This window comes from Uloborus diversus, chromosome 9 (genome assembly GCF_026930045.1).
Source record: "Uloborus diversus isolate 005 chromosome 9, Udiv.v.3.1, whole genome shotgun sequence".
Taxonomy (NCBI): domain Eukaryota; kingdom Metazoa; phylum Arthropoda; class Arachnida; order Araneae; family Uloboridae; genus Uloborus; species Uloborus diversus.
The window spans coordinates 130,909,325-130,923,798 of NC_072739.1; the positions used below are offsets into that span (position 1 = coordinate 130,909,325).

At 31.3% G+C, this 14,474-nt stretch overlaps 1 protein-coding gene across 1 annotated transcript in view; it reads right to left on the reverse strand.

Moving 5' to 3' along the window:
• The window catches only part of LOC129230491 (uncharacterized), a 75,320-nt gene that overhangs the window by 32,878 nt on the left and 27,968 nt on the right, over window positions 1-14,474 (reverse strand). The window contains exon 2 of the mRNA XM_054864893.1: window positions 1,757-3,732. Within this exon, the coding sequence (XP_054720868.1) occupies window positions 1,757-3,732 (1,976 nt within the window). The remainder of the gene's footprint in view (window positions 1-1,756; window positions 3,733-14,474) is intronic.

The window sequence follows — 14,474 nt, forward strand, 5'->3', positions numbered from 1 at the left end:
TTTCATTGTTCATTTAATTAAAAGCAGGGTTGGCAAGTTTCTGCCGAAGTGGTTAAAACCACTGGTAGAAACCGGTTAAAACCGGCATGGCAAAAACCCCTTTCTGCCACAATTATGGCAGAAACTGGCAAAAACTCCCAAATGATATAAAAGTAATTGTTGACAAACAATAGATAATTTGTATGGGGAAAAAAATTAAATGTTAACCAAAGCACAATTTAATCACAAAACATTCAAAAATAAACATTACATTGTTTGCACTCTGTAATTGTCTCTAAGAAAAGGAGGATTTTAAATTTAAATGGTTTCTTAATTTAATATGCACAAATGAAATTTTTTAGACTATTCTCAAAACAGAACTAGTAGGCAATGCCATCAAGGAACAAGTAAGATTCGTGAAACTTTCCTCTATTGTATATTTTTTTGAACTGGTCTGCAATGTAGTAACTAGGGTAGTCATAAAAATTTGACTGGAAAAATAAGTTTTGGGAAATGGGATCAATTTGTTTTGCAAAGTTGTGATATTACGAAGTAAACAAGTAAAATTCTGGCACTTTCTTCTTGACCACATGATGATTTCAATCATAACCACTTTAGATGAAGCATATGAGTTAGCACATGATAATTAGTACTGTTTCAATCTGTACGTCACTTCTTTTTCCTAAGCGCGCATAAGATTATCGTCCTTTGTTAGATTAAATCAAAATATTACAAGCATCTGCAATTAAACAATTCTCTTTTTGAATTAAATTAATTGTAATAACTATAAATTTTATTTTTTACAATGGTGAAATGTAATTACATTTTACAGTTCACCTGAACAAATATCATTTAGTAATTACCTGAATTATTAAAGATACTCTTTTTAGTTTTTGCCAGTTTCTACCAGTTATAACCAATTTCTGCCACCAGCAGGGCAAAAACCAGTTTCTGCCGGCAGAATGTCAACCCTGATTAAAAGCAAAAGATGACCAAAATCTCTCTTTGAAGCGATTTATGCCAAAATTAAATTGTTATGTGCAGGTTATCTTACTTCAAATTTCACATGTATTATTACTTCTAGAGACATAACTTTTGCAATAAACAAAAAAAGAAAAAGGGGGAAAAAAAAGACCATGCTTGATTGCAATCCCCCCCCCCCCCCCCCGAACCTATTCGTGTAAAAATCAACTCGGCCCCTTTTACTCTATAGCCAACCTGTCGATCAATGCTCATCCCCTCTCCCTCAGGATATATTGACATCAAAATTGAATCAGCATCTATACCCTCTACAGTTTACTCCTGTACTAATTTTTGTTTGATTAAGACAGTAACTTCTTGAGGTACAGTTCAGTACTTCATGAGTAACAGAAAATGGTCAATAGCTCCACCCATCATGGAGGAATTGGCAGCAATCCACATAGTGGTACATATATGTACCAAATTTCGTCCCATTTCATGCAGTAGATTTTTTGCTCTAGAAAGGCCCAAAAAAAAAAAAAAAAAAGCTACATGCGTACAAATACCCAGACATTTTCCAAAAATGGTGAAAATGTACTTCGTACACCCCAAAGAACGCAAACATGTTGAAATTCGAAAATTTTCATGAATCCAATACTTTCTTTTACATATTAGGTAAAAAAGAAAGAAAAATCACTTAACAATAAGCTTTTAAAGCTCAGAGCAAAATATTATAAAGTTTAAAGATAAATATCAAAACATTGATTGCATATTCACAAATGACAAAAAAATATGAATAAAAGTATGAGAATATTACCATAAGAAACTCCTCTGCTAAAGCCTTTAATTCTTTCCTATGAAGATGAGATATTTCATCCCAGTATAAATGAAGAAGAGCTGCACCCCCATTAGGATACACCTCTAGTCTAATGTACTTTCCATATTTTAAATGCTTCATATCAAAGCCTTGAGGGAGTCTTGGTATTCGCTGCGAAACACCTAATTTCTCTTGAACTTTGTCATGTCTGTCCCTTTTACATTGTATACTAACATTGCGATGGCTAGTCAACTTTTGTTTGCATTTTAAGCATAGAACTGTTTTGTTTATCAAATCAGAGCTTGATTTGTTTTTACTCTTAGAAGAATTGTGACCTTTATCAGTAGCAATATGTTTAGCATTCAATAAGCCAGCTTTGAATCGCTTAGAATCAAATAAGTCTACAGTTTTATTTGATGATTTTTCAGTTTTTGGGGTCTTTGATTTTGCCTCTGAAGTGCTACTGCTCTTTTTCTTATCTTTTGAACTACAGTCCAATTGGGCATTGGGTTTGCTAAGTTTATTTTTACTTTTATGTTTTGAATCATGCCTTGAATGTTCATGAGTTTTCACAATGTTCAAATTTTCAACAACTTTAGCACTTTTTATGCTTGATTTTTTTGATTTTACCTCAGAAGAGCTTTGGGACACCAAGGCATGTTCATGATTTTCAAGGTCCTGAAGATTATTATTAACTGGATTTCCAACGGAAATAATAGGTTTCATTACTACACTCTGTAGTTCTTTGGATGACGAAGTATTTACCATACTGCAAATTATACTTTCACCATTTTGAAGTGACAAAAGAATGGAACTGTCTTTTTCAGAAAGGAGAGAACAGTTGTTATCCACCTGAACTTCTGAAGCAACATCCACAGAACTATTTTCTTTCAAGCCACTATCTAATTTAGCATCTTCCGAGTTAGAAGTTATAACTTCCATTTTAAGAGTAGTAGTTTCAGAATTATCACAATTAGAATCTACAACATTTGGAGTATCAGTAACGGTCACAGGCAACAATGATATACTAGAATCATCCTTTTCATCAGTGCATGAAATCTTAAGTGATTTCTTACACTCAGATGAATTACTGTCTACTTCAGCATTGACACAATTTTCTTGAGAAGATACCTCACAAGTAGAAGGGATTTCTAAATCCATTTTATTTGATTCAATATCAGTGTCAGTTGTACTGGATACTTCACCTGAGAAAGATTGCAAACCAACACGTATTTCACTAAGTTCAGACACATCATTTTTGATATGAGCTTTGGAAATAACATCGGTTAGGTTTACTTTCAGTCTTTTGCATTCATGCAACAGAGCATTATTAATATTACTTTCTTCACCAATTATATCTTGTTGCTTTCTTTTAAGGCTGACTTTTTCAGTTTGAACTATCATTACAGAAGACAATTTACAGTCCACACTGGTAAATCTTTCATCTTTACTTTCACTTATATTTTGAGGGATCATGTTTGTTGAATGAATAGATTCAGAAGCAATATCCGAAGCAGCCTCATCAGTTAGGTTAACTTTATTATGAACAATAGACTTATCTATTTTACCATCTTCATTCACAGCATTCTGTCCTGATGTAGCCTGATGCAAATCAGTGGTTCCTTCCTTTTTCAATGAGGCACTTGTACTTTGCAACTGTTTCTTTTTAAGAGTTTTAATGTCTGTTTTAGTTCCTTTTTTACTGTTTTCACATGAAACAGCAGGCAAGTTTTTAGATGAGGAATTATTTTCTTTATGTTTACGTGTCAAATTTTCGGTGGTGGTCCCTTCTCTGGGACGATTATGATGTTTTGATTCATGTTTCTGTTTGTGTGATGAGTGATGATCATGCTTGTCCTTCTCTTTATGTTTTTTTTTCTTTGTATGATGTACGGGAAAGCTCTCTCTAAGTCTTTCAACTTTCTTGGGATACTTATCATCTGAATGCTTTTTGGTCTTTAAAGGTGAGGATTTACCTGTTATTAACAACAAAGTAACATATATTATGTAAAATATAACTGACATTTAATCGAAGTTACTGAAATAAATTTCAGTATTAATCAAAACTAAAATAGAAAATCAGTTAAAAATAAATAAATAAAATAAACACGGTTAGGAATAATTTAAATCAAGGAACCAGAATCACATTTATTCTAAAAAAAGAGAGAAATTTTAGCAAATAAATATTTTTTGTATGAGCAGGAAAATTGATTTTAGGCAAATTCCATGAAAATGCAACATAATTTTTTTAACTTAAGCTAAATTAACTGTTTTTAGTTCTAGTTGATACAAAATAAGTCAAATTTTAAGAAAATAACAAAATAGGATAAAATAATTGTTATAATAATTATTTATAACTCAGGGGGTAAAACTGTTTGGAGGGTCAAAAATACTGACTTTACTGACCAAAATTTATAAAATACTTACCAATACTGACTAAAGTTAAAAAACTTAACAAACTTTGGGGTAACAAAAAAGAGTATCATACTTAGTGAAATAGATGCTAGCTTTATTTATTATATGCAGCAACATAATATAAAGTTTATTTGGTACAAATTTTGACTGAAAGATGCGAGTTTAATTTATATATTTAGTGAATAATGAATAACTTTTTTGAAACTAGGAAAATAAATTAAAAGATCTTGCAACTGGCCAAAATACAGGGTGTCCGAAAAGTACTTGACACATTTAAAAAATTCATAGAAAACCAACAAATTGTCTCCCATATGAATTTGCGGTATGCACCATAATACTTCACAGGTTCAAGAGTTTTTAGGACATTAAAAAAAAAAAAAAAAGAAAAGAAAAGAAAAGGGGGAAAAAAGAAGAAAAAAGGCACAGCGCAGCCAGGGTGTCAGTATATGCTATGCTTTCAATATTTCGTTTAGTAATTTTCATTCCTTTTTGTGTTTTCCCATGTCAACAAATGCGTCAGCCGTTTATTATGTCCAAGACAGTTGCCGATAACTTTTTTTTTCTTCTTTTTTTTCTGACAAGCTCCCCCTCCCCTTTTTTGCAGACAACTTTTTTTTTTTTTAGCGCGGACAGAACTGTCCGCTATAGGGTTTGGTTGTCTGCGACATTGTCGCTATGCTGTGGCGTTTCTGCCACTGAGCAATTTCGTGACCTCAAAGTAAATATTTTCTTCACTTTTATTTCATTTTCTGTCTGTATTTGTAAAACTAATCAACTGAATTTTATTTTGTTCTTAAAGAGAAGTACTTTAAATACTTTGCTTATTAGAAAATAATGATAGTGTATCTTGATTGACCATCATTTTGGGTTTTCTTAAATCACGAGTAGCATGAAAATAAAATCAAGTCATATTAACAATAATTTTTTCACAGTAAAAACCATAGCTGCGGAGTCGGATTCAATCTCATTTTCGGATAAAGGAGTCGGAGTCGAATGTCCAAGAATCGAAGTCAGTCATTTGTCCTCCGTGTATAAATGTTTACCAAATCTACGAAGTCAAAGTCGAAATCCGACTAATTGTCGGGCACAGGAGTTGGAGTTAGGTGTCCCTAAATTCTCAGAGTCTGGAGTTTGTCATCAAGAGCTATTTCCAACAAAATTCGTTTGAAGTAAATCCGCCTTTAAGTACGGTATCTGCATTGACTTTCAGTTTCCCTGTAGACGCTAATGCTAAGGGATTTGAACTGCTCAAAATTGAATGGAAAACTGATCAAATAAAAAAGATATTTTATATAACATTTTTTCTTCAAAAGCTTTTTCCTACAAAGTTTGAAGCAAATTCACCTCACAGTTCGGAATTGCCTTGAATTTCCTTGTAGGCGCTAATGTTAAGTTTTTTTGAACTGTTCAAAATTGAACAAAAAATAGTTCAAATTAAAAAATGAAATATAGGAATGAGGTGTCCTTGCTGATATCTTTCTAACAAAAAAAAAAAAAAAAGTTCGAATTCGACTATTCACTGAAAAGATATTATGGGGGGGGGGGGGGGGTACCCTACTTTTTAATTTTTATTTTTTCAATATCTATTTAATTTTTTTTATTTTGGACTTTTTTTTTGGGGAATATTTTCAAGATGCATTAAGCCTTTTTTCATGCTTTTTTCGTCTTTCTCCGACTTTTACTGGGAAAGTAGGCTAAAAATGGCAGGCAATATTTTATTTTCAATGTATAAATATTAACAGTAAGTATCAGACAATGTATTATTTAATCAGTACTGTCTGAATTTTTAAAAATATATTGCATAGAATTCTGTTGGGGCATTTGGGGGAAAGGGAGAAAAACTAAACAGTCAAAACAAAAAGTCTGACAACTTTTTAGTAAAACTGAGAACATCATGTTCAAAAGACTTTTAATTGGAAATAAGAAGTATTGGGTAGGAACTGAATTCCCTTGTATCACGATAAATGTATTAACAAAATGAAAGTTACAATATGTGTAAAATAAATTATACATACAATGATCCTATGCAGTGATAATTGATTATTTTAATAGAGGCAAGTACCATATGCTGTGTAAATCAATATTTATTCTACTATGAACTTTAAACTATAATGGGGGAAAGAATGTTTTCTCAAAATTAACAAAAAATAAATTAAATAAAGCAATTTTTCTGTTTTAATAACATTTATGTTTTATTTTGTAGTTATTAGAAGCAAATTTAGTAAGATAAATTTAATATAAAATTCTTTTTCCTGAAAATTTATTAAATTTTTACCAACAGAATTCTTGATTATCCTTTTTAATCATTGCCAAAACAAAAAATGTCGAAACCATGAAAAAAAGTAAATATCTTTTTGAATTCAATTCTTTTGGGCATTACATGAAGTGGTGGATACTAAAAAAGAGGGGAGGAGATCATGAGAGTCGTTAACGACCTCCCTCCTCCAATCTGTGACAACACTGTTTAATCTGTTATAAGGTTCATTGCATTTGAGTAATGAAAATGACTGCTTGAAAAAAAAAATAATAAAATAAAACTTGACCGAAACTACAAGAGTCAATTCCCTTTTATGGGGGTATTACATGTCACTTTTCTATTTATAAGATTTATATGTAGGCAGTAAAATAGATCTGTTTGAGACAGTCTCTTCTGTGCGGCAGCTGTTTTCAAGCGCCAGTATAATGAAATGTAACAACGAAGTATCTGCCACCCGATCGCTTTTATTACAAATTTAATCGCCTAATAATTTGAACTAATTAATTAATAGTTATTGTAATGTGTAAATATTTTTTATATAGTATCTCTAGATTATTCTTTTTTTTTTTGTGATTGTTAGAGACAGGGGTGATTGTGAGTTCATCAAAAAATACCTGAAAGTTTCAAAGCGAGACAGGGGGGGGGGGGGAATCTTTGACCCTTATTACTTAAGCGCACCTTTGCCCTAGTATTAAATAGCTCTGAGTCAAAATATTGTGTGTACATGTGATTAAATTTTTAATGGGTTACAAAGTTACTTTTGAGCTGGTGTTATACAAATTATCTTGACATTTCTTTGTCCATCTTAAGAGATTAGGTGTCCATCTTAAGGCTCTTGCAGGTATATTTGATGAGTATTATATAATTTAAAAAAATTGCGGAGGTAGGGAGATAAAAGCATAACAAAAAAAAAAAAACAATTCCGATATTTTCGGACATAAAAATACCGGAAATACGTCCGAAAATACCAGAAATTCGGTAAAATACAGGAACACAATCACCCCTGTAGATAGTTGCGTTTTTGTTCGTGCTGAGTTTATTTTTACGTGAGCTATAAATAGTTTAAATCAGTGTTTTGGACTTAGTGTTGGGCTAGAAATGTAAAATTTTAGTGTCGTGTTTGACCAAAACTGCATTGTACAAGGGTTTCTGTAAATTAGCCCATCGAATTAGAATGAAACTGTGCTGAAAAAAAGCCGCATTTTTTAGAAAAAGTACTACCTGTAAAAAAAATAATGAAGCGTTCAGGTGACAAAATATCGCTGTCTTTGTCGGTTGTTTATCGTCAACCAACTAAGGTCGAATTCTGCTAGCACATAATTTTCATTAATTTGAACCGTAGGATGCATCTGCAATTTGGAAGAAGAAAGCAAAAAGAAGTAGGAACTGAATGATTTATTGGGCAATTCTACAGAAACGGGGAACTGATGACCAATTTTTCAAAATCATATTTTTCTCACAAATTAGGTATCACTTTGAAGCTTATGAGTTGCAGTATAAGAAAAAAACAAAAAATATCACAAGATTTTAATCATTTGAGAGTTACAAGCCTTTAAACAAAGGTATAATCGACACGCTGCCACAACTCATTTTTTAATATCTTATTGAACTTAGTATTTGAAGCTATAATTGCAATATTTTTCAAATTGTAACTACTTCAGATGCTTGCCATAACACTGTAGAACAAATGTAGCATAAAAAATTATATCTGAATGGTTTTTTTTTTTCTGTAGAAGCTCATTTATAATTGGCACTTTGATGAAATTACGTCTGACCCCAGTAGCAGAAACTTTCTAGTCAGTCTGCGACACTATTTTGAGCAGTTGAAAATAATCTGCAGCATTATAATTATTTTTAATTTAAGTTTTCATAAAATACACAAGTCCCTTGTAAAGCTCAAGATTCAGAAATTTTCCAACTGGCCAGTGGCCACTAGACCCAAAAAACTTAGTGGACACCACTGTCGCCTAGTTTTGAGGTATAAAAGAGAGGGGAGGGAGGCAGTCTTCACTACTTTCATAAAAATAAATAGAATTTTCACACTATGGAGGAAAACAACTATTCAACGCATATTTATTAAAATATAGAAAATTTAAGTTCAAATACGTTTTTGAATTTTTTTTTCAAAAAAAAAAAAATAAATAGAGTAAATGAGAAGTTGGCTGGAAACTGTATTTTGGATATAAGTTTTAGTCTATAGCAAAGCTCCAAAGAAATGATCAAATACAATTGTGTAGATAATAATTCACATTTGTCATGAAACTAATTTCAATAAAAACATGATTTATTGAACATTTTATGTTATTTTCAATAGTTTGCGTTGAGGTAAACATCCAATTATTTTTTTGAAAACTTAGTAAGTAATACTCTCGTTTATTTCCATCTTGCGAATGGCCAAACATGCCGTCTACGCGAACAATTCATGATTATAAATAGATTTTTGAATTTGTTACATCATAAAAGTAGTAATAAATTCAAAATCCTTAAAAAGCTACAATTTAGATGAAATAGTCAGTTTTTAGCATATTAGCCTCTTAAAGCAATGAAAATGATATTCTAAAGATGAAATTTTGCATTTTTCAAGATAATAACTCAGAATTATCTGAAAAAAAAAAAAAAAAAACAGCACATTTTGCATAATTTTCAATAGTTTGCATTGCAATAAACATCTTATTCCATTTATGAAAACGTGGGCACTTAAAGAGTCTTCCGTTCTTGCGTACCAACATCTTGGGAATAACCAAACATGGCGGCTACGCCAAAAATTAGGAGATAAATTTCTAAAATTTGTTGCAAAAAAAAAAATTAAAAATAAAAATCCTCATAAGACTACATTTTAGTTGAAAAGTTTTTAGCACTTTTGCTTACAAAGCAATGAGGATAATGTAAAATTTTAAATATAAAATTTTTCATTTCTCCAGAATTTTCTTTTAAAAAATCCAAAAAAAAAAAAAGGCCAGACGATTTACAGCACATTTTTCGTTATTTTCATTAGTATGCAGTTAAAACATCCAATTCTGCTTTGTTTTTGAAAACTTAGGCACTTAAGCATCTTGTCTACTTCGATCTTGTGAATGACCAAATATGGCGACTATGTTTCTAGTTGAAACTCGGAAAGCAGTGCCTTTCCGGCCAAAAAAACAATCTCCAAAAGATCTTTGTCAAGTTGTATTTATTTTTTTTTTCTTTTATTTATTTTTTTTTTCTTTCTTTCTTTTTGTTCTTTTGTGAAATTATCTGCAGGCACCTGAAAAATCTGCGATGCACGTCTCGCGTCTGATGCACGTCTCGCGTCTCGCAATTTCTGCTACCGGGCGTCTGACACCAAATTACTTAAATGTTTGTGCTGTGTAAAATTGGATGGAATATTTTACAAAACATTTTACCTGCAAATCAGAACATCAGTTACTATTGAAAATGTACAATCCAATCGAAATTCAAAATAATAGTTTTTTGTTTTTTCATGGTGTCGGACGTAATAAAATTACGACGTAAACATATAAAAATTACGTCCAACAACAAAATTTTAAAATTTTATACCTAGTTCTAGCTATGGGATTTCTCTAAATTTAAACAGAGGAGGTGAGGGACTGCAGTAATCTCATTCGTTTGCACTGTAGTCATAAAAAATGTCTTTATTAATAGTTGTTCTTCTTTTAAAAATTTCTTCTTAATAATGAACCAGGAAATAGATTAACCATTACTCATCCAATTTTTTACAAAATATTTTTTTCTAGAAGTGAACTTAAAAATAATTACGTATATACATTTTTTTTCAAACATCTCAACTCCACAAAGTTCAGTGTTGAACATTTGTTAAATCAGTGTTCATTCTTCAACTGTATATAATATACACTGCACAATGTATGCGTTTGTATCTACCATGAGAATGTAAGGCTGATCTTACAAGAGCGGCTCAGACCTTAATGTGGAATTCTCAAGTTTTATTGAGCAAATAACTTGCAATCCTGGAATAAAAGAGTGCATGTACTTTGAATGTGAGGTTTACATTAATAAAATTCACTTGTACAAACCAAAAGCAGACATCCAATCTACCCCAATACGATATTTTCAGTGGCAAAAAGGTGATGATAAAATGTCAAAAGTAGAATTACTTAGTACATGCAGAGAGACTTTTGGGGGAACTTGTAAAACAGAAACAAAATTTTCTCCTTCACACGTTTGTTAAACGAGAGCCAGTTCAGACCTTTCAGCAGTTAAAATCTCAAGTCAATGGTGAAAATGTTGTAATGCAGCGAGATTTTTCTGAAAATGCTGCAATATTACAGCAAAATTAAATTCAAGCGGCACATTAGGCACATGCCCAAGCCAGTCTTCACGGATTTCCAAAGAAATCACTCAAAGTTTTGCCATAATTTCTGATACTTTAGATCGCACTAAAATCACTGTACATAAATTTGTAAGTTACCTTTTAGATTACCTTAAAGCCAACTACCCAAGTATTCACAACAATCAAATTTTCTCAGATGGGCCCAGTTCTCAATTTAAACGAGGATATTTATTTTCCAACTTATATTTATTTGAACAGAAATGCAATATGAAACTAATCTGGAATTTTTTTGCAACGTCCCATGGGAAAGGGGTTGTTGATGGCATTGGTGATACAATAAAAAGAACTGTCTGGAGGAATGTAAGAGCTGGAAAGGTGTTCATCAGTACACTGCAAGAGTATGCATCTGTGGCTTCGTCATTAATTAAAGACGTGCATGTACACTACATATCATCTGAAGAAATCATGCAGGATTTCGCAACTTTGCTCCAATATTGGGACAAAATCCTTCCAGTTCCAAGTATTCAATCCGTGCAACTGCGTCAAAGCGATTTCGTCCAATAAAATTTGTATTTCAGACACCTCTTCTTCAAAAATGTTTAAGACTGTTATGCTGTTTACAGAAGAAGTGTTTGACAGTTATTGTCTGACGAATTTGAAGATATGGATTTTATTTTAAATCTTAAAGTAAATGACTGGGTTATCGTTCGGTATGAGTCTGTACGTTACCCAGTATGCATCACTCAACTAAATTTTGAAGAGATTGAAGTCTCTGTGATGCATAGGGCAGAAGGTCACTTTAAGGCCAAAGGAGGAGGATAAAATCTTTTACTTGAAAGAAAATATCTTTAAAAAAATTTCTCCACCTATCCCAATAGGAAGTAGGGGACAATTCACATTTAAAGAAAATATTTAAAGTAATCTTACTACTATTATATATGCGAAAGTTTGTCTGTATGGATGTATGGATGTTTGTTACTCTTTCACACAAAAACTACTGAACGGATTTTGATGAAACTTATATATAATATAGCTTATGCATCAGAATAACACATAGGGTAGTTTTCGTCCCGTTAGGGGGGGCAAAACCCCCCTTAGGAGAGCAATAAAATACAATTTTCGTATAAATTCTCTAATATAGGGATGAAAAAATACTTGCACATATTTACATTATATGTCCATCGAAAGCTCTGATTTTTCTGCTGAAGATGGCACTTATTCGCAATTTCTAAGTAGAATAAAAAACGAGTTATGAGCTTTTTAGTTCCATGTTCGAAGGCTTTCCTAAACTCAATACAGTATTTAGTGTATCATCTCAACTCCCTGTCGATAGCGACTATTGTTGTATTGCTGACTATCTTTGCTTTTCGTGACTGTTCAAGGCTTTTCTCAAGTCAAATCTTGAAGTAAGATTTTTGCACAAGATTGGCAAATAATACATGATTTGGCTGATCATTTTCCATTTAAACGGAACATTAGTGTAATTAATGGTTTTTATTATTATTTATGCTGATTGAACACTTACTCATTATCCAATCAACCAGCAGATCGCCAAAATTTTTGCAGAAATATTTCCGTAGCTGATGCATTTGGCAGTTTTTTTCAATGTCGCTGTTTTTGAAGCCGAAGACTACGTCATAATGTTTCTCAGTTTTCACCATGTAAACAAAATATCGCCAATCAAAGAATCTTTAAAAAACTTTTTTTACTGTGTTAAATAATCCAGCAACTAAATTAAGCAAATCCATAAACAGTACAAAAACTTCCATTAATTTTTCCTTTTTGCACAATTTCAAACAATCGCCAAATTTTGCTACTTATTTTGGAAACATTTCGAATGAAACTCTTTAGCGCCATTTTATGGTGACCAAAAGTATCTCAGCACCTGGCGATAATATCTTTGTAACGAAAATTAATATATCGTTTTTACAAAGTAAGGAAAGAAGGAGGGAGCATCATCGAAGATATCCCAAAACGATTCCCGCAAATTCGGTAAAATCGCACCAAGAGCCCACAATGATTGAAATTTCCCAAAATAACTAAAGCAAGTATAAGGGGATAACGAGCAACGTCAATAGCAATACAGAGAAGGTTTTAGACTCCATGTTAAAAAAAAAAGTATCAACAGATTAATCTTTTTAAACATGAGAAGAATAATTTCATGTTTTGGAAATTTGTATATGCTTAAATATAGTGCTTTCGTTTCTAAATCAATACTATTTTGTTCTTTATACTTATTGCTATTTTACTTTTATGGGTAAGGAAGAAACTCTACTTTTAATCATGTCAAAAAAAATGTGTTTTAAATTCTTTCACTTAAACCAGAAAAAAAAGGCAGGTAACGATTTTTTCTCATAATTATTACTGACCCAGGCAACACCGGGTATTTTTGCTAGTTGTAAAATAAATTTGATTTATACGTTTGAGTAGGAAATTGTACGTAAACGTAATCAGTTATTTTTGCTTTTTAGTTCCTGGGTGTTTTTTGAAGTCGGTTCTTTTTTTATTTGAAAATAATTCATACACTATTTTATTTTTTTTCTTATACATTAATTAATTTATTTATTAGTTTATTGCATCATTACTTATTAATTTAATCACTCATTTGTATATTTATTCACTAATGTGATTAAAAATATTTTTAATAATCAAATAGAAAATATTCTATTTTCCATTTCACCACAAACATAGGGAGTGGAAATTTTCCACTTTTTTCCGAAAATTTAAATTTATTGCCAAAAATGAAGAAAAAATATTTCAGTAGACGTTTTATTATTTAATAAAATTTATTATTTTTTCCGAAAATAATGCAATTTTCAAAACAAATTTCCAATTTGTTCATTTTTGAAAAAGTAAGTTATCATAATTATTTTACTTTGTCCTATACTTCCCTTCTTATAACGAATTTTATGATGGAATGTGTGTAATCACCTCTTTAATAAATATTGGGGGAGGGGGGTAGTCATCCGTTTAAAACCTTTAAGGGCAAGAGACAAGTCAGATAAGTTCAAAATGTATTTTATAAATTGTGGAATATAAATACACTAGTATTGTAATATATCTCATTTATTGTCTTTTACCATATTATTTAAGATTCAAAACAAAAATAAAATTCATTTAACTTGGTATTTAAAACTTTAATTTACGTCCAACACCATGTAGTTTTGTACATATTACGTCCGACACCAATACCAAATTCCATATTTCAAGTCTTAATACTTCCAAAACTAAAATTTTTTTAATGTGTTATTTATCTTTCATCATTGTTCTTTGGCATAAAAGTGGTTATAATGTTATGGATTAAAACATTGACCTGAATCTTAGATTTTAGTTCTGTAAGTCTCATTTTTCAGATTCAGCTCATACGTCCGACATCAAAATTTGATAATTTTTTTTGTCTAAATAAATTTTTTTTGTCAGAAATACTTTTTATGGTTAATAATTCTGCACACATGGTGTTGAGAAACAGAATGCCGACCTCTCAACTCGGAACAAAAAGGAACTGAAGTGAACTGAGGAACTCTGTGTACCTGCTCGTAGTTTCGATTGTAGTCATGTTGGATCGCTTCCGCGAAATTGTTTCTTTAAAAGTTTATTAAATATCAATGGCTAATAATGGTTCTTTCTTCCTTCTTATGTTTTATGTTTTATTTGACAACCGTTAAGCATCTGATAGATGCTCGAGTAGCACAAACCCTAATTTTATGTAGAAGAATATTATATTCTCAAACAAAGCACTGTTCAGTTAACGATTG